The 21,041-nt window shown below is 41.3% G+C and overlaps 2 protein-coding genes across 3 annotated transcripts in view; one reads left to right on the top strand and one right to left on the bottom strand.

Moving 5' to 3' along the window:
• Positions 1-3,743, bottom strand: part of tmem265 (transmembrane protein 265) — a 13,497-nt gene extending 9,754 nt beyond the window's left edge. The window contains exon 1 of the mRNA XM_008326716.3: positions 2,938-3,743. The gene's annotated coding sequence lies outside the window, so the exon portion shown is untranslated. The remainder of the gene's footprint in view (positions 1-2,937) is intronic.
• The window catches only part of mrpl11 (mitochondrial ribosomal protein L11), a 48,273-nt gene extending 27,232 nt beyond the window's left edge, over positions 1-21,041 (top strand). For both annotated transcript variants that reach the window (XM_008326718.3, XM_008326719.3), the window contains 4 exons: positions 12,108-12,203; positions 17,316-17,409; positions 17,766-17,925; positions 20,791-21,041. In XM_008326718.3, the coding sequence (XP_008324940.1) occupies positions 12,108-12,203; positions 17,316-17,409; positions 17,766-17,925; positions 20,791-20,905 (465 nt within the window). In that variant the 3' untranslated portion in view covers positions 20,906-21,041. The remainder of the gene's footprint in view (positions 1-12,107; positions 12,204-17,315; positions 17,410-17,765; positions 17,926-20,790) is intronic.

Here is a 21,041-nt window from a genome sequence, read left to right as displayed (position 1 = left end):
TGGATCATACCAGCGTTCCTAATGTTTATGAATGTCTATGAAGCCCTTTGTCTCACTGCATACCGCAACATCATTATCATTCACTGAAGAATAGAATGAATTTCCACAGAACTGCTAGAAGAATTGGGTTTTTCTCCTTCTCTTGTTGGAAGTGTTGGATAATGGACTTTTAGCTATCTCCACCTGCGCCTCGAATTGCACCCAGTCACCATGTGTTTGTGTTGTGACTCGCTGTCAGCGCCTTGTAATTTATTCCATTCTGAGTGAGGGACCAGGATGACAGCCTGTGTGTCCACTCAGTCCATCAATAATGACCAAATTCATCATTCTCCTGTCTAGGAAATGACACGGCTGTTGACATGGTGAGACAACCCATTTTTGTCTGTGAGCAATAAGTGTTGACATGTAATAGTCTGCTGGTGAAATATTTGTGTTTTTTTTACTGCCTAAAGGTAGTGTTGTGTATCCCTATAAAAAAAAAGAATCATCTTTACTCGCTGTAGCGTGACTCTTGAGCACATGTCTCCCCCTCTATGTGCACAATGTGTCCCAGCAATCATCTAAAAATGCTCCTGAGCTCTGCAGCCTACACCCTGACAGAGATGAAGCCACGTCTGGGATTTGTCACTTTGGCATTTGATTTCTATTAACACTGGATGATTTCAGTGTCGGCAGAGAACCATGTGGCAGAGATTAATGTCTCTACATCCTGTAGTGTGCAACTACCATTTTCAGAGTCGACAGCTTTTTCCTCTCAGATAGGAGCAGTCCACGAAATGCATTGGGTTCAAAATCTGAAACATGACAGTGCCCTCAATTCAGTTTAGTCCAAAATATTCATTTAACCTTCGCAGGACAAATGAGCAGAGCATGAAACATTTCAACAACAACTCCCATTTCACATCTTAGTTCTTCTTGGTTCCAGTGAAATTGTTGTATTTTGATAGTTATTTACAATTTTAAATATTTAGTTTCTTGATTCATCGACAGCTACATTTTTAATTAAATTTCAGAAAAAAGTTTAAAAATAGATTTACATTCAATTATTTTGAATATTTATCAATGTTTGAGGATTTTCAACAATTAGATTTAGAACCATTGGCAATTTATTCAGAAATCTCAAAATGTGCGTTTCTCAAACACTGGCAGTGTCTCAGGGGCAGAAACTGGAAAAGAACACACAATCCTGCAGTAAAAATATGATTGCCCTACCGACTAATCCACACCCACAGTCAGCTTTATACTGGATGCTCTTTTTGCTTGTTTACACACATAAACTGCTCCCTCCTCCACTGGTAGTGCTACACAAGTTCTTGTAATGCCTTACTCCACCAGTTAAAGGTTCTGCTACAACATTATTGTACATTAATAATTATATTATTAATTTAATCCCTTTACTCACTTCAAAACATTATCCACAAATGCAAGTGAGACGGATGGGTTTAAAGACTGGCAACTGTCCACAGAATGGAAATAAAATGCTTGGCAGGACAGACTTGTCATCGTCATTGTTTCTGCCTGAGTAAATATGGCACAGAGCACTACTGCTAAGTAGAGCTGTACTTCTCCAAAAACTGATTGCAAAAACATTAATTAACAAAATGCTGGATCCTTTTAGGCAGTAATGGTCTGCCCTCCACACGGCCACACACAAACACAAACACAAACAACCATTTACACTTACATTCATATCTGTGGTCAATTAGAGTCCAATTAACCTAATCATGCATGTTCTGGAAACCAGAGCTCCTGGGAAAAGCCCAGGCTCACATCGGTGAGCATGCTGAGTAAACAGTGAAAGACCGGCGTAATGATCTTACTTAAAGACAACAGCCCTCACCCTTTCCCTGACTGAGTGGCCTTACAATATATACAATTATACTATAGGTCTCATCTGAGGCGCCATTGATAAAAACGAATCCCTCTAACCTTTTTTCTGAATACAAATTTAATGGCACCTGAGCATCCCTTGAGTTATATTGATGCCACCTGCTGGCTCTGTTTTCCACTGGTGAATGATTCCACCCCGACATGTCCTGATGAGTTGTAAAAACACAGTTAAGTGGGAGAGAAAAACCTTAAACCCCTTTAACGATGATGAAGAGATTTAATTTTTATATAAATATCCCACAGGAATTCCATAAATAATCATCTTCATTTCCTCCATTCTCCACCAACACACCTCCGAGTGTTCCAGATCACGTCAGAGATTAGGATCCCTCGTGTTTTCACAGGTGGCACCGGAGCACCAAGGGCATCAGGACAAAATCTATGCCATTAGGGGCAAACTCGTTAATTAACGTGGAGGCAGACAGTGTGCTGTCCCTGTTAATGCGCTGCAGAATTAAATCCCCTGCTCTCCAGACTGGGAGCCACATGACTAAAACACATGTTGATTTATGCAGGTAGAGCAGCTGCGACTCTCTGACTTATCACCACCTTTGTTTGTTGGCTAGTTTGTTTATTTGTTTGTTCATCTCTATATGGAGGAACGTCATCTGGGCCCGGCAGCGAGCTCATAATTCAACAATATTCTCCGTGAAATGTCTTCTCTGCAACACCTGTTTCATAACCGCCCTATAATCCCGACGGCAGAGAGGTTTTATTTGTGCATGACTGCGAGTGTGCTGCAGCTTTTAGTTACCCCCAACACCGTTCGTGTTGCAGTTGAGCCCGATCCTGCTGATTTGAATTACAGCAAAGTAGTCTGTCTAAGAGCCTGTCGGAGACCAATAAAGTGTCTTTTACTGTGGCTGATGAGCGGGGATCGGTGATAAAGTCTCAAGTCTAACGGTCCGGGTGTGAGCGCACAGTCGGGCTCCAGCTGGAGTCTCATTGTTAGGCTGTAAAAGGAGGAAAAGTCGCCGCCAGCGTGGAGCACATTAAGACCGGCCCGAGTTTGTGGGAAGAAGGAAGAAAGAAAAAAAGAGCTCGTACTTATCAAGATCTCCTCCTCTGCGCAGATCTGGCATGGCAGATATCACCGTCCCTCCTCCGTCTCCGTGGCTGTTGCAGAGGCTGGAGTTGTCACCTCCCGCAGTGGTGTCGGGGGCTTTTTTGCCACAGTCCGTTTATCTGGTAACACCGGGCAGAGAGGTAGGTTGATGCTGATGCTGATGCTGATGCTGAGGGTACTGGTCCTCGCTCTGACTCTCTGTGCGGGAAGTCGCTCAAAAGTGAAGCTGGAGAAAGAGCTGCGTCGGCGGCGACGCGCAGTGGTTGGAGTGCAGCCCGCAGAGCGATCCTTAGGCGAGAATGAAGCTGAGCAGCCAGAAGAGGACGAGCACAAACTCACTCATGCTGTCCGAGTTGGCTTGTGGTGTTAATTTGTAAGCAGGCTACGTGCTTCAGTCCAGACCTCCCACCCTCCTCCGTTTCCCCTCCTCTTCTTTCCCTCCTCCTTCTCCTCATCTTCTTCCTCCTCCTCTCGTCCACAACCACCACCAGCTGTGGAAGTTTATCTGGAAGAAGATGCCATGTATATTTCACATCACCCAGTTACAGTAAACTCATTGGTTATGGTAATCAGGGTGGTGTCACTTGCAGGAGATTAATCACATTGTTTGGCAGCAGGCAGATGCCTTATTTACCCCCATCCTGAGTTAAAATAGGAACAAGAAGGGGAAAGAAGTGGAGCGAAACATGCCAGGAGCCTGAAGACATATTTGGCACTCAGAAGGCAGATGTTACAAGTTTAATTAGCCCTCCTTCTGTCTACTTACTGTCTTGATCACCAAAGCCACCCCCCCCCCCCCCCCCCCCCCCCCCTGCAGGAGATTAACTCAATACATTTGCTTTATTGCACAAAAGGAGTGGGAGTGTTTAAGACGGATCTGGACAGAACATGCTTTTTTTTTTGTAGCTGTGCTATGTACTGATTCATGAATTCAATTTCTGTCCCTTTGTCAGAAACTGATGCAGTTTTGGGGAATTTCACAAGCGTTGCATAGTCCCTCAAAGTCCTTCCACTTGAAGGGAGTCCTTAGGCGTTTTAGTTTAAACTTGTTGAAGAACCAAATGCATTCATTTTGTGTCCACTTCATTTTGAAGTGAACAGCTGGATCGAAATCATGAAAATCTCATGATCTGCTGCCTTTTATCAGGAGAGATATTTTTGTGTTTTCTTTTTATACCTTTTTCTCCCTACATTTTTCTCCATCACGTCTCTATCTGCTTATTTTCTGCATCTTTTTCCTGTTCCTCATTTTTGTATTTTTGTTGTTCCCCAAGGGTGTGGTTGAAGGTCATTCTACACACCAGCACACTTTCAGCGGGTAGAGAGAGAAAGAGGGTGAGGGAGTGAGAACGTTGCAAGGAGAAAGGACGGGGGGGGCAACAGTGACAATGGCAGAGGAATGTGCGGGGCAGCCAGGCAGAATGTCCAGTTACAGTGCTGTCATCACTTTCCTCCTTCAGCGTGGGAGACATACAGGGATACAGTCTGTCTGAGAACACTGAAGACATAAACAGTGAGCCATGCTCCATGTCACACCCAAGGATGACCTCCATAAACATGACAGACATGGAGGACTCCCCCCCCACCACCACCACCACCACCACCACGCAGCCCCCTTTACTTGAATGTTACTCTGTAGCATTAAAGTTGAGTTTACTTCACTAGAAGTACACACACCCACACACACACACACACAAACAAGGCAATGAATGTGGTAAAGTGTTTAACTTTACTCACACAGGCATCTGGTGTCTATACATTCCCTATAGACTGACTCAAACAGCAGTACTTTGGTGTCGGTCTAATATGCTATCAGCAACAGAGATAGCCTCATCTCCAGACTTCAATAAAGAACCAGAGCTGATCAATAAGGGCTGCAGAGTTCTGTTTATCCCATTATTGTGTAAATACTGTTACAAACTTTTCTTTGTTTCCATAAATGTACCTTAAATGTGTCTTATTTTCACCCAGGGGGTCGGCTCCAGTCGAACAGTGACATGTCTGTGGACAAGTCGTACATTAACCCTACAGCATAAGTATCCTAACAACCACAGTAATACAAAGTTAATGCCCAGGCACAGTGATACACACATTTGCAAAGGACCAGCTCTGTGTTGCACAGTCGACGTGGTAGTTTTGATGTGTGAGTTTAAATACTAGCTACTGAAGAAAATCTTGCTGACAAGTTGTTGCATCACTCGTCACTACCAGCACCACTGACTTGATGAAGCTGCAGGTGTTTAGTTGTTTGCGTACATGCTGCTCAAAACTTACTCTGATAGTAAGTAGCTGTTGGGCTCTAGCTGGTTAGTGCAGATACACAGTGGAGTAACCACACGAACCTGAGGCAGTGATATGTTTACAAAATGTTTGGTTTTTGTCTTTGTCGTGAGTGCACAGTAAATTGTACAGCATACCAGAGCTGCTCGGTGTTGGTCCTCGTCCTGGATGCATTGTCAAAGGGAGAAATCTGAGGTTGGGGGTTGAAATCCAAAATCACAAATTTGAATTGTACAATCTCTGTTTTGTACACTTCCAGCTGTACAGGTTGTTTATCAGATGATGCATACCTTTGTGGTGGAGCATCTAACATCAAAGCAGGTTTTCAGTATGCTGTAGGGCTCCCCAACACCTGTAGGCAGACTTTTATTTGTAAAGCTTGTTGACTCACCCTCTAAATGGCATCTCCACAAATCCAGTATTATCTCCAAACACAAACAAAACAAAGGCTTTGTTGAACCTGTTTTTGTTGCCTGACTTCACTCCAGCTCCTTATTCCCTTCCTCTTTTGTGTCTCCTTTGCTTGTCAGCATATATAGTGTGATGTGTTTTTCCCGTCGTCTCCAGCTGGGCGCCTCTGCTGCCTGCAGTTTGGGCTTCTGTGTGTGTGTTTTTTTTTTTTTTTTTTGCTGCAGCCTCCACATGTGATTAATCATGTGAAGTGGAAATAATAACAGCACAACGCTGTTGTCAAGACTGTAACGGGGACATAATGGAGTTGGAAATGAAATGTTTTGTCACAACGCCATTTCTTATTTTCTCATCTGTGCCTGTGTGATTCCTCCAACAGTACATTCTGATTTTCTACCAGATATGTTTGTAAAGGCAACAGGTCCAAAGAGTCAAAGCAGCAGAAAGAGATTTTGGCTTGTTTTGGCTGTTGTAGAGATGAGCCCTTTTGTTTGGTTCACACTGTCAGTTGTGCACTCATGCAGGCTGAAGAGGGACTCCTCAGCTGTTTGATGCATGGCTACATATTGGCTTCGGCACAGTTCACTGGAGAAGGTGAAAGAAAATCGTTTTCATTTTCCACGTTTGGGACGTGGAATCTGCTGATTCCAAATCAAGTCAAAGCATGTCCACCTTGAGCTCAATTTGCTCAGTGATGATGCAGTGTGTCGCTGAGTCTGTTAGACCTGATCTGACCTGATAGGCATCTTCTCCCTTTCTGTTGCCTGTGAGAGGCTCAACATGAAACCTAATTAGGTGTTTGACGCCACAAAAGAATAATGTGATAAAATGTCAGGACTGGAGCGGATTAAATGGACACAGTGATGAAGGTAATGTATGATCTTTCACAATGAAAAATTTAATTAACCTCACCTCCGACCAGCCTCTCCTCACTGTAACACCTTTGTCACCCTATCAGGGACTTCCTACCACCCAGGGCAATTTATCCAGTGTCCCTAACTGCCAGGGGCAATTAATTCTGCCTCCCGTCTCAAGGCTTTATCTTTTGTCTATGTCCTGTATCTCCATGCATGCCACACTTCCATGAACACAGTACTATTCTTGACCTGTTCTCCCTCTCTGTCTTATCCCCCTCCGCCTTCCACACCTCTCACCTCTTTCTCCTTTCTCCTCTACATCCCCTCCACCCCCCCACCCCCCTTATTTTTTCCTCCTTCTCCTTATTTTCTTTTTGTTCTCTGGAATGCAGAAACACCTGCGACCACACACAGCGTAGACCTCCCCACTCCCCTCCGTCAGCACTCTCTGGCAGTTTAATATATGCCCACATACCCACTCCTTGGCCGATATAGTCTTGTCAAAGTGAAATGAGGCCCAGGTATTCATACATAAACATTCACAATCACTCACTCGCCCATTTTAATAAGAGCTTCCTGCGGTCTTCTCCATACTTCAAACAAAACTGCAGTCTTTAAATATGTTGACATGCGCAAAATATCTACACTCAAATAATAATTATTGTGATTTTAATCAAACTTCATCATGACCAGATAAATAAATGCCTGGGATTGTCTGCTGAGCCTATGTTGTGTACTTTCATTGAAATGGAAGAACAGGCTTCACTTAACACGAAATGTAAATGATGCCGCAACCCTCAGCTATCCCTTTCAAAGTGATCCATCGATTTAGTCAACTTTAGTCACGATGGTGCTGACAGAACCTCTGCTGTCAGTTGGCAAACTGATGACTGCATCGAAATACACTGAGGACATGAGCATGTTCTGTAAAGAACAAACATTGTTTTATCTCTTTTTATCAGAAAATTATATCTCAGTATGTATGTATCACACAAATAATGTTGTGTCTAACAATGCAATGGTATTTTTTATAAAGCACGGTCTTACAGGTTTCACATACCCATTTTCCCAGTGTTGCGTAAACAAGTAAAAAGTGTTATTGCTCGGTCCGTCCACTCACATCCATCTTTTAGTTAGAGTTTTTTTCCTTGCAGCCAGTAGTACCACCATTAGGTATTTATCTATATTTTTAGTATTTGGTAAGACGTACTCCATGTACATTGTTTTACATTTTAATGGTATATGCGTCTTAAAAAATTGTATTGTCTAGAAGTATTCACATAGCTAAGAGTGACTCAGTCGAACACCTCTATGAGCCACACGACTCCAGAAGATAAATTTCATTTTATAGTGGGAATCGAGGTACTTCTAGGTACTTCTACGGTAGAAGTAAGAGGTACAATGGGTATTCAGAGAGTAAAAAACTTTCATTGCCCAAAATGCCAGTTGAAGAAGTTAAAGAGAAAGCTTTGGGCAGATCTCTGACCCAGAAATGCCGCCTGGGCAGGTTCCATCTGTCACATATTAATGAGGAAAGTAACGCTTGTCGCCCCTGTTTATTACTTCTGTGACTCCAAGTCAGACAAATTCCATCTGTCCTTGTCTAAGTAGCACCTTCACTTGGAAACAGCAAAGTAAAAGATAAAGATAAACCCTGCCACTGAATTCTCTGTTGTGTTTGTGACACAGGCTTATAAAGGGCTAAAAAAAAAAACACGGCAGAGTCTTTTCACAGGGGTAATGGTGTTCATTGACTTTTCTTGCAGCTTCACCTTGGTCAAAAACCTGGTTACTGGGCTGATTTAGGTAATAAGGAGGTATCAGTTTGACAGCGACTGTGGGAGCACTGAGGGAAAACAGCTCGGATTCTTCTGTGTGATTGGTCGAGCTTGTTGGTAAATCAGGGCCACACGTTGCAAGAGTGGTTAAGGCTTCCAGCACCAAGGTCTCTGGTATGATCTGTGGTGGTAACTGATTTTATTTTTGTTGTTGTTCATGTCTGGTGTGCACATGTTTCTCCAGGAACTCTGGTTTCCTTGTGCAGTCTACCAACGTGCACTGACCATATGTGTGAAGTTGTCTTTCTCTCTATGTGTATAAGTCTAGACAACTGCACAGTGTGTGCTCCGCTGTTGCCTGATGAATACTGAAATTGGTTCCTGCTCCCCCTTTTACAGATCAATAGTGGTCAATAATTGTAAATACTAGGGTAACACAAGTAAAAGAAGTGTCTGGTAAACTCCAAGAGGAAGTATAGGAGAAAAGACGCCGTCTCCACTACACTGGGGCTACAGCTGATCTACAGTACTCCATTTGTTCAGAGCTACTGTTGATAGGCAGTGACATTTTCACAGAGAAAACAAAAAAAAAAGTTCTTTTCTACGTTTCTAACATATTCGAATTTCTTTTTCTCTTATCAGGCAAGAATCAAAATACTGTTGCTATGTTGACACGTTCGTGTGTGACTTTAAGATTCCTCAATCAACATGTTCTACTCTTTTTGTTTCTGCATTTCATGAATTGAATGTTTACCAACTAGTTAGAATAATTATTATACTTATAATCATTAGTTTCTGCTCGGCCTGAAACAGAGCACAGTGAAACGGTAGCGGTCATTTGAGAGATAAGATAGTTGGACAACTGCAGGGCCTAAACCATACACTGGTTTGTCCATTCCCAAAATAATTGGTGGAATGATTTTTATTTTTGTCCACATTTCTAACTTTTGTGTGTTTATTATCCTTTTTTTAAATGTGGGAATATCTCAAAGTTATGCAGGGAAGATATTTGACAACCCTAAATAAAAATGAATGATAGAAATAACTCGCAGAAGGATTTCAGTTGTTTTAACGCTAAAGAAGATTTCTTTTCCATTGGTCTGTATCAGAAAGATTCTTTGGACTGGCCTGTTTATACGAAGCTTTCTTATTCTGATCAAGCTTTTATTCTGATTATTTTTGTCCTTTTAAATGTGGCTATTGTTCAGATATTGACCAGGGGCACTGGCCACATTCTGACAACTTGAATAGATCTCCGTCATCTCCTTTCTTTCCAGTCTGTGCTCCTCCTCCCCTCATCACCCACACACACCATCCTGCCACACCAAGGCTACATCTTGTTAAAAAGAGTTAGTGAAGCTGAAAGGCCAATCACATTAGCACAGAAGAGATGTCAAAAAAGACTGCAGAGGTGGACAAGTCGATGTGAATGGACACTTCTCAGATTCTAATAGCAAAATGCATAATTGCGTTTGATAATCATAACCAATATCAAAGACTCTTGTACGTCACATTAGTCACCACTGGCCCTGTCCTACTGGACGATTAAAAATATCTCCGTAGATTATCTCATAATCCCAACTCCCAGAATTCTTTGAAGATGTGGGAGCGAGCGTCTCATCTTCTACTGATGTTGCAGGCTCCGCTCTGGGTGATGGGTAGCAGCCATTTTATACTGGAGTGTGAGCTGGCTCTAATCAGTCATGGTGGGAGATGGAGGATTTATCCAGCGGCTCCAACTCGAGGATGATTAGATGCCCAGATGCAGTGAGTGGAGTTAGGGATTTGGCCAGGGTGAGGAGGATTCTGTTCTAGTGTTCTCTCTCCCTCTGATTAATGGGAGGTCATGGAAGGTTGGCCGAGCAAACCTTGAACCTTACTTTCATGGCACATCAGCCCTGGGCCTCATTTAAAGATTGTGATTGCAATAACCAGCATGGTCCCATTACTGCAATTACGATAGTAAAACGATCAAATAACCTGAGGCGGGAATAAAACTGGCTGCTGCTGTCATCATCTTCCGAGGATAAGAAGCCAAGACTCTTAATTAAAATATGATCACCTGTCTCTGGTGCAAACTTGATTGTGTTGCTGACCTTAGGGCAGAGAATTATCTGCTGTGCCCAAGTGAGTCATGTCTCCTGCCTTTATTCGTATTACTCTTTGTCCTGGTTCAGGTTCATTCAGGTTCTGAGTTCAGCACTGAAGGACTTTCTGGTGAGAAAAGTCTTTTTTTTTTTTTCCTCATTCCAGCTTTCATCGCATCGTTTCTCTTTTATCTTTAAGCTCATTTGAGAAACATCAGGCAGCATATGTGGCTGGTCAGCAAGGCTTTTTCACATTGTGTGGCATGAAAGGAGAGTCTGGGTTGGTGGGAGAGATCATTATCCACCATTGCCTGAACTAAAAGAAAAGGAATGAGGGCTGAATGTGTGCGGCAGAGCCTGAGGCTTTGCATTGACTTATACCAAACAACATCATAGCCTTTACATTAATCCAAATTTAATTAACTTCTCTGCTCACTCCCTGCTTGTTTACCATTTCGGTGTTGTTAAAATGGGAGGGAGAAGAAGGTAGGGATGGGGGCATGGGTAGAAGGTAGTAAGCAAGGGATTACTATTAATAAGCACCACAGGGGCGGTAGAGCCTAGCAGGGGTTCTTGGTATGTGTGTGTGTGTGTGTGTGCGTGTGTTTCATTTCATTAGTGGAATATTGTTATTCACGCTGCATAATAACCTGCCTCGACTTATGTGATGTGTCAAATTTTCAATCAGTTTATTATTTTGTTGATGCACACAAATTCCAGAGAGCATTTAGAGCGGAGGCTAATGAAGTGAAGGCCCTGTGTCGATTTAGCCACTGATTAACATTCGTCAGGTGCTTTTGAAGCCTTTAGTGCAGATGACGCTCAGAGAACTTTCTGCTCCGTTAAGTTCAAATAAATGTCTTCCCGGCACTGTCATTGGAGAAGGTCTCAGGCTGACTGATCCATTATTAGAATCTGAGGTATCAGCTCCGAGCCGTCGCCGAGCAATGGAAGCTCACAAGTCCATTAAAATGTGTATTAAAATCCTTTCTCTCTCTCTCTCTCCCTCTCATTTTTGAAATGAACATTTCAATCAGTGCGTTACCTTTGGGAACGGTGGCGGATGAAGGTCAGTTTAAATTTCAACAGTAATAATTAGATTCTTTATTAGCTTTTGTCACTGAATTTGGCTCAGAAGAGAAATGGTGCAAAAGCGCAGCGTTGGCCGGGTGTTGACTTAATGTCACCCATCCATTTTGTTTTCGCTCTGGTTGGCCTCGCAGGAGCAGAGAAATGGGAGCCTCATTCATCACTGCTTTCTCTGGCTGTGGGCACCAACATGCATTCAGTCATAGCAGGAGTGACAGACAGACACACACACACACACACACACACACAGTCTGCAGGAACAGTGTGAATATAACAACAGTGAAGGAGGCTCCACACACACACACACACACACACGCACAGTTGCATCTTGGTGTGAGACACACAAACAAAGAGTGTGTGTGTGTGTGTGTGCGCACACACGCGCGTATTCACTCACACAGACAGATATTTGCCATCACAGACCACTCTCTGAGCCATTCATGTGTGTGAATACAGTTAGCCTCCTCTGAAGGTTTGAGTGACTGACAGCAGCTCAACCATCTGTATTCTGCCACTGACGGTTTTTTAAGCTCAGTCTCCCTGTATTTTCTTAGGGCAACTCTCTTTCCCATGTTTATGTTTTCTCATGTTTTCCCCTTTGGCGTCTTCTCAATTTATTTTTCTCATTTTTTTTATTTTTCCCTTCCAGAAAGGAATCCCCATCGGGCAGTTCGTCAAGGACTTCAATGAGAAAACCAAAGAGCTGAAGGAGGGCATTCCACTCCCTGTCCAGATCCATGTGAAGGTGTGTGTCTGTGCTGCAAACCCCGAACCCTGACCCCTTTACTCTCCACTTAACACCGTGTCCTCCCACAACTGTGCTTAATTCAAACAGCAGCATAACATTACCAGAGCACTTCCATTATTCATACTGTACCACCGAAGTAAGCCTTTCCATTTGCATTCATTAATGAGGCAATACCCAAAGGAAGTCGGAGTCAAAAAGCATTAAGTGCAAGCAAGGGAGGTGAACAGCTCAAAAAAGCAGTGTTTTTTTAGAGTGGGTAGATTTTTTTTAAATTTATTTTCTTCTCAAGGACACACTGGTTTCTCCTATTTGTTGTAGTCACGTCACTCAGACGAATATACGTTGTACAAAAAGCCCAATCCTCCTGAAAGCCTGCATTTATTTTAACATGCAATATCCAGCAACAGCTGTGCCATCACAAATGTATCCTTCTTTCTGCTCATGAGTACCACCTAGTGGTGATCTCACGACACGTGCCTGTTCTACTGTATGTACACGAAGCAAATGAGTTTAGTTGGGAAAAATGTAATGATTATTATTCGCCTACAACACGTTGCACCTGATGCAAATGTTTCTCAGCTGCTTTCTGCTACAGCTTTGACCAAAACCCCAGTATCATCCTGCACTAAATGTTATCATCCAGGAGAACGTTTCACATTTCTGTGAATAAACCTGTTTCCTTTTGTGGCAGAGGTTTAGATTAAAAGATCAATATGGGTCTAATTTGTGCATGTTAACCTAGGAGATGGAGTGGAGAGGGAATTAGATTGACATAAAGGCAGAGAAAACAACTGCTCGTGTTCTACACCAAGTTTACAAATCAGGCTTCTCGCACCTCAACAATTAACATAGTCTCCCATCTGTTCAGTCAGAGTCAGAGTCAAGTTTATTTCATACATAAAAATGTAAATTTCTGTGCCTGCGGTGCCCTTAATGCACAGAACTATTTAAAATACGGTCAGAGTCATAAAAAGAGTTCGTATGTAGATAAAAGCACATTATAGTCGCAGTTAGGGCTTTTTTTCATGATCAATTATTCTGTTGATTCGTCTTCTAACTGGTGTGTCTGTGTCTTATTTAGTCCATAAAATGGTGGAAATCGTTTCTGCAGGATTTTTTTTCTTTTTTTATGCATACCAAAGTTTTTGAGTCTACTGCTTTAGAGGAACAACAGAAACTTTGCATTCAGAACGCTGATATAACCACCGTGTTTTAATTTGCAAAAGTGTCAAATGAATTTGTTAGTCATACAATAATTAAAGCTATTTTAAAGGTAAGTCGGATATGTTTTGACTGGTCAACAGAGGTATAATAGAATATAAGAAATATCAAGGGACCAGATGTCCAGAAGATATAATTTATTCAAATTTATTCAAAATCCTTAGTTCCTCACAATTATAAATCTAATTTATAATGAACTTTATTAAAAGAAATGCATGCTGTATATATATGTTTAGGCTTATATTTCTTTTTAATTATTATTTTATTCTATTATACAGCACCAAGTCAAATTCCTTGTGTATGCAAATGTACTTGGCAACAAATAACAGCTCTAATTCTGATTAGCCGTTGATTTGACAGCTAATTATGTTCCCCTTATCAAAACAGAACTAAACTGTTTTATTTGTAATAATTAATAATGAATGCCCTAATAGCCATAAAAAAATAAAGTTATCCAAAGAATGTACACGTTGCTAATGATGCTGATTTAGTGTCTGGGTTATAAAATGGAGAATCCAACATTTGGATCAAACCACAGCCAGGGCTTCAAACCTGCCACTGCATTCCATGACCTTAACCATCAATCTGTTGTGGGGTGGAGATACTGGATGGGGAGGGGCTGGGTGGGGTGGGGGGGGCAACTGAAGCCCTCTATTATTTCCTGAGACATTTAAACCAGGCGTTGCCAGCAGTTGCTATCACTGACTCATCTGTCAGTGTCGCTCCAGTCATTATTCCCTGCCATGCGTTTACTTCCTTATAAGGAGTGTTTCCTTCCTTAGAAAGTTGAAAACTTCACACGCTCCATATTAAGGACATAAAAGTCATTTTTAGTCATCGTGTGGGCAAGGCGACCAAAACTTGCAAAGCCATGCCTTAAAGTAGAAGAGTCAGGTGTGTGTGTGTAAGGTCAACCTTAGCCATTAGCAGATTTTTTCATTTATTTTTTTTAAATGTACGGCACATTGTAAATGGCTCGAAAAGGACAATATATGGTCTATTAATCATTTTGACGACTATCCTGATTCTGTGCAGTAACAACGTGCCTTTTAACGGTAGAAAAGTAAAGTGAAAAGGCCGAAGTGTTGACCTGCTTTTACATTCTTGATGACTTTCACTCTACTTCCTGTTGTTGCTGTTCCCATTTTGCATGGGAATAAGAGGTTGTGCTACTAAAAAGTTTTATTGTATAAAATCAAGGCTGAAGCAGTAGCAGCTCATCGGACCTTGGTAACCGCCAGCTTTTCTATAGATAGCAGAAAAAGCCTGTTCTTTTAGTGGAAAGGTCAGTGCGGTGAGTTTACACAACTCTGATGACAAATCACCTGCCCTGTGGTATCTCCTCAGCTCAGCCTACAGTTTGTAGTGGTTTCTGTAGTTGTTGTTTTTATGTGACAGATAACAGATGGTACAAAAAAACTTTTTTTTTTGTCTTTTCTTCAATGATTTATTGACCAGATCCATAGGTCAGATTCAGTTTGAAAAAAAGATCTGTATCCAAGGTATGAATCTGGATAAAAGAAAGAGGTCAGGATAAGTCTGAAGAGGCTGAAGGATTTATTTTTTATTGCCGACCCGAGGCAGGATGAGATGAAAAGGGCAGGAGAATGAGGCCAGAGAGCAGACGTACAGAAGGAGAACAGCTGAATATATATATATATATATATATATATATATTATGAGCTGCAAGAATTAAAGATTCCATTTTTTCACAGTGGCAAAAGTATTTGTAACTTATTTGCAGTTACATTTGGTAAAAAGCCCACAGAAATGATTTGACCTGGTGTTTGCGAGCTCATGTTTTATTATGGTGATCTACATTCAAGACTCTTATTAGTGTTGTTTATGGTCTGGCATTAAAACCACTCTAAAACAGGCCACCGTGGGCCATGTGCCCAGCACCAAACAGCAAACAGACGGAATTAGCAATGAGACGCAGATAGAGCCAGAGTTTTTAGTCTGGGTCTCGTAGTCTGAGGTGAAGAAATAAGAGGCTGATGCTTCAAACACCTCTCCTGGTGTGTGAAGTTTGAACCAGGCTGTTTTGTTCCTAACTATGCAGTGGAAAAAGTTATTTGTTAACCATATTCCTGGAACATTTTCTCCCTTCTGAGATTTCACAGAAATGGAGATAGTAATTTGGTTACAGCTCCAGAGAAAATAAAAAAATATCATGTTAGCTGGTCAAAAGAAAAGAACACCTCCATGTTGGAATACCAAAGAAAACAATTTGCATGTTGTTATTAAAGAAACATTCCTTTGGGAATATGCCAAAAAAATCCCCTTCCACATGAGAATACTAAAGAAAAGACAACCTTACTGTTAGGATGCCAAACACACTACCTTGTTAAAATATTTAAAAAAACACCAACCCACGTTAGAATACTAAAGAAAACACATGTCCATGTTAGAATGTCGAAAAACATCATTTCCATATCAGGAAACCAAAATAAACCCCCCACTCATGGAAGTACTATTTGTATATACTTTATACATACTGCATAAAATCAACCATAACTCATAAAATGGACATCATGTGTTGTTGAAGGTGACCTGAAACCAGCAAAAGACTTCAGACTTTCTATGATCACTTTTATTGAAGTTATTAATATCCCTGTCATGTCTTAAATTGGGTCTATAAAATAGGGTTTCTTGTCCCTGTATGTATTCGTTTTTCTAGTGTCTCCATGGGCAAAATATAAATTGTAATAATCCAATAAATTATCCGTTTCAATTCAATTATTATTTCTGCTCCAAAGATATATAGTGGCAGTGTGGTAACAGATTAAAGCTGCCTTCAGGCTATCATGTTCAAAGATGATAACTGTTGCCACACACTGCAGACCCGTCAGTCTGTGCATGATGAAGCAGGCTGCAGGAGACAAGCAGAATAATAATGGACCTGGGCGAATGGAGTTGTTTCTTCTTATAGTGAAAACAAAACAAAAAAAATACTGTAACTTCAAAAGTGTAGAGAAATCATTAAAATATCTCTCTTTATGTCCTGTTGAAGTTGGCTGTGCTGACTAAGAAGTGAAATGTCTGCAGAAATCGCCTTTATCTTTGGCACTTCCTGAGACAAAGGGGAATTTGATTATAATATACAGTCGGTACATGACGTACGTTCCTGCTTCACGTCCTATATAGGTCGATGTTAAATGAGGAAATAACTGAAGCCGCTGAAGTTCTGACCCGGTCTCGTTCAAGGTGCTGGGCCCCTGGTGAAAACTCTGATGTTCTCTGTTTCTCAACTGCACGGAATTTTAGGGAAGACATTAATTACACTGCAAAGAAGTACTGTAGATGATTAAGCACAGGCAACAAAGTCCAGTTATGGCGTGTTTTAATTCAGATAACATTGGGGGAAAAAGTTGTATCAGTGGTTAAACAAAAACAAAACAAATCATGTAACAGCTGCTGTGTACTTCTGGAAAATACAGCTTTTCTCTCGTCTCTTAGAATGATTTCGTTCTGTTGAGTTCTCATTAAAGGCAGCTTTAATTAAAAAAATGGTAGCGTTCCAATATTCATTTGTCAACATGATGATGCAACAGACGCTGCAGATAAAATCTACAACTGACAGTAGTTATTTCAGTGCTGTAAAAACCCAACCATTGATCCAGTTTTCATTTTCTTCACTCTGGTATAAACATTCCCCTTATCTCAACAAATAGTGAGAACTGGGATGATAAATCTGCTGCTGTTATAGACGCTCACTGTGCTTGCCATGCAGAGGCAGACAGTTTGATGGGTGCTTAACAACATAACTACACAAATAAATATTGAAAATAAGATAATCATTGACTGTGGCCCAGGAAAACGAGATACTTTCCTTCAGTGAGAATAAAGAGCTGAGATTACACTTTGATTTCCACTCTGTCTCCACAGCCTGACAGAACGTATGACCTGAAGATCGGCAAGCCCACGGTCTCCTACTTCCTCAAACAGGCAGCGGGCATTGCTAAAGGGGCCGGAAAGACAGGTGAGATGTGCTGCTGCACTAACGCTTCTGCTCCATCTCTAGAATTTTCACATGCCTAGCTCATCCTCAAATGGACAGCCATCTCTCCATCAGCTCAGTTTTGAGCTTTGCTGGGCTTGATGTTCTATTCATGACATTCTGCAGAAACTGCAGTAGCAGCAGAGGAAGTGGCAAAGGTGATGCTGTAGGAAAAGAGAATAATGCATGTCCTCCTTTTGTGCCCTGAACTATCTCATCACTCATTTTCTAGCTGTTGACACCAATCCTTCACCTTCCAACTCCCACATATATAACCATTTTTTTTATTATGTCTTCACTGATTTGTTTTCCATCTCTTTTTATGTGGGTGTGTGAAGGCCATGAGACTGCAGGGATGGTTTCAGTGAGGGCTGTGTATGAAATCGCCAAGGTGAAAGGTGAAGATGAGTGCTTCAAAATAAGGAACGCCTCTATGGAGAACGTCGTCAGACGCATCATTGGCTCAGCCCAATCGCTTGGTATCAAGATTGTGAGAGAGTAAGTCCGGACTCAAACTGGTCTCATCGTATCTAGAACACCAAGAACCTCACCTGTGGTCTTCAGTAGGGGAGCTGCAGCTCTTTTCTTGTCTAATGCTTGCTGCAAGAGCTTCTTCTGACACAGCAAGGCCACATGTAGTCTCCAGTTCTTAAAGTATCCATTTTTATTATTATTATTATTATTATCATTTGTTCTTCAAATTTTTTTTTTAAATTCAGCCCCAAAACCTCTGAGCTGGTCATCTAATCTTAAAGTAATTAGCAATGATGTAATCACGTGTCTTATGGTGAAGTCAAACTTAACTTCATCTTCACAAAACCAAGTTAGCTGCTGCTGGATTCGGCACTTCCACTTTTTCCTATGACTGTGTGGGCATCGCTGCCCATAGTTGTTAATGTTATATTGTTTCAGCAGCAGCAGGAAAAACACTGCAGGAAAATGTTTAAAATGTCCTTGGAGTAAATGTGCATGAACTTTGCATGATGGGAGCTTTTACTGCCACTGTAAAATAGACTGTTAACTTTATCAATGCCTGAGTGAGAGAAGGCCAGGTCAGGCATCCGTGAAACACACGACTCCCACAGCTTCCTCCTACGTGCACGGTCAACGTTTTTCTTACTTTCAGAGATACTGAAACAGTTTGAATATTAAATATATACAATTTTTAAAAAAGGAGTAAATAAAGAAAAACGAAAGTGGCAGGGGATGAAGAAGGAGGGCGCTTAGAAGAGTAATGGTTGTAGGGGAAATTTGAAGGGAGCTGTTGCTACAGCAAAAGAGTGAAAGGATGGAGTGAGATAGAAGCAGAAATCTGCCTTTGGTGAGCCCCTAATGGAAGCAGCCAAAAACATAAATAAAGCTTTAAGATATAGACATTATTGACCCTGACTTTACTTACTATTCAGTTAAACATTTAATAAGACCAGAAAAACATTTTATTCGAAGGCAAATGCATTTTCGCATTAGAAAAGTGCTGCTGGATAGAAGTGCGCCTTCCTAGTCTTTTATTATTGGAAGGAATTACTTTAAACCTCTGTGGAAACCAGACAAGTCGTAGCCATACAGAACTGATTAAACCAGTCTAAACATACAGATGATGATGAAGAAGAAGACGAAGCATCACTTTCTGCTAAAATGGAACATGGGATTAGGGACTAGGTGGAATTGAACCTGGGACCTTTGCATGGTAGTTCATAATTCTTAGAGTAGACTCCCAATCCAGACAGAGAGATATTAAAACTGACAGAGTCCTTGCTGTTATTTTTTCCGTCTGTGACAAAAAAAGTTTAGTCAAAGGTGTTCTTTGTGGTTTGATGAGGGATTTGATATTTGAAAACAGCTGTTTGAATATACTCTCAGAAAAAGAGAAAATCTCTATAAATATTTTTCAGAGGAGTAAAAATGCCCCTGTTAGAAGAGTAGATGAAACACTGAGTGTCCCACCTTTGCATTTTGTTTATACTGTGTGCAGTTGGTTGGGTTACTTTGGATTTTCCAGTGGTGGCAGTTTCTCACCCACGCCTGCAAACTTGTACGCTCACCTGAGAAGAGCATCCTTTGCATCTGAAGATCCGTCAGTGTTTATTCTGACAACGCATATTTATTATTTACTCCCTGGCACAGCACACGTCTCTTTTTAGCCATGAAGTGTGACAGTTCAGGGTTGACGCCGAGCGCTGCTCCCTCAAACCGCTGCTTCTGTTTCTACGTCGGGTAATGATTTTGTTTCCCCCCCCCCCCCCCCACAATCCTTTTCTCCCACCAAGAAACCTAGCAGGACTTGTGACTGCAGTGCATTATGATTTATTGAGGACACTGTCAGTAGAGAGACTTGCATCTCTGCCTCTTTTATAAAATATTTTTTTCGTCCATGGTTTCTGACCTGCTGCAGTTGTTGTGGGCTGAGACACAAGTTTCTCCTGTGTGAGAATTGTGGTCTGATGTTTTTGTAGCCTCCAAGTCCAACATGAAGCCACTAAGGAGGATTTAATCTTTTAGCTTTACTGCTTAGATCAACTTTTAAAAAAACCTGTGGTCAGACCAAGCACATGCTGCAGTGAACATCCTGAGTCACCTCTGCTTTTTATTTATTTACTCACGGAGACTGAAAGAGTTCTACCCAGAATTTGCAGCAGTTCTTGTCTATTCATTTCAAAATTTTCTTCATCTTCTTTCTTTTCTTCACTTTTTCGAAACTGACACCAATGACTTTTTAAAAGTGCCAGGCCTTTTGGAAAATATGGCAGCGAGTCTGAAATATCTCTGTTGAACAGTCAGTGAAAAGGTTAAAGAAGAGGACAAGTGGAGGGTAAAAAAAGTAATGTCAAAGTGTCTTTGTTAAAAAAAATGGAATTATCTATTAAGTATTGTGTGTCGTGAATTTGCACCTGGACCTTTTGTTCAAGTGTTGAAGCCTGATCCAAAATGGGTTGAATGCAGTGGACAAAACACTTATGAAGACTCAACAGCCAAAATATGAAGCAGTATACAAGAAATGAAGTGATAAATGTGTGTGTGTGTGTGTGTGTTGGTATCTCATGAACACGCTGTGCGCACGGTCTTATGAAAAACAATGTTTGTAATAAAGTTCAATGGGTCCAACAATAGTCCTCTCTAGTAAAATAGGGAGTTGCAGAAAAAGTTTAGAAACCGCCGCACAAGTCAGCGTTAGTCTTGACTTTTGTGCAACTTGTATGTCTTGACATCCTGCGATGCTGAATGTTGTTAAATATTGAAATCTGAAACTGTTTTGCCTATTTTCCTCTTCATTTTCCCTGTTCCCCAGCCCTAATGTTCTCCTGTGAGTTTGATTTCTGCTCCAGTAAAATGAAAGTCACAGATTTTCATGTCTTTTCTCCTCAGTCTCTCTGCTGATGAGTACAAAGTCTTCCTGGAGCAGAGGGAGGAGAAGTTGAAAGCTGATGCAGCAGCAGCTGCACACGCAGCAGCTGAAGCTTTGATGGCTAAAAAGAAATGAAGATCTGAAACATCCAAAACTAAACCCCCTCCCCCTCAGCCATTCCTCCCGTTTATACTAACTTTTTATTTATGTACCACAGTGGCTCACTGTAAGTGTTAATTTCAAAATCTGAATAAACAGTTGTTGTATGATG

This window comes from Cynoglossus semilaevis, chromosome 15 (assembly GCF_000523025.1).
Source record: "Cynoglossus semilaevis isolate Cse_v1.0 chromosome 15, Cse_v1.0, whole genome shotgun sequence".
Lineage (NCBI taxonomy): Eukaryota > Metazoa > Chordata > Actinopteri > Pleuronectiformes > Cynoglossidae > Cynoglossus > Cynoglossus semilaevis.
This window is presented reverse-complemented; position numbering and strand designations above follow the sequence as displayed.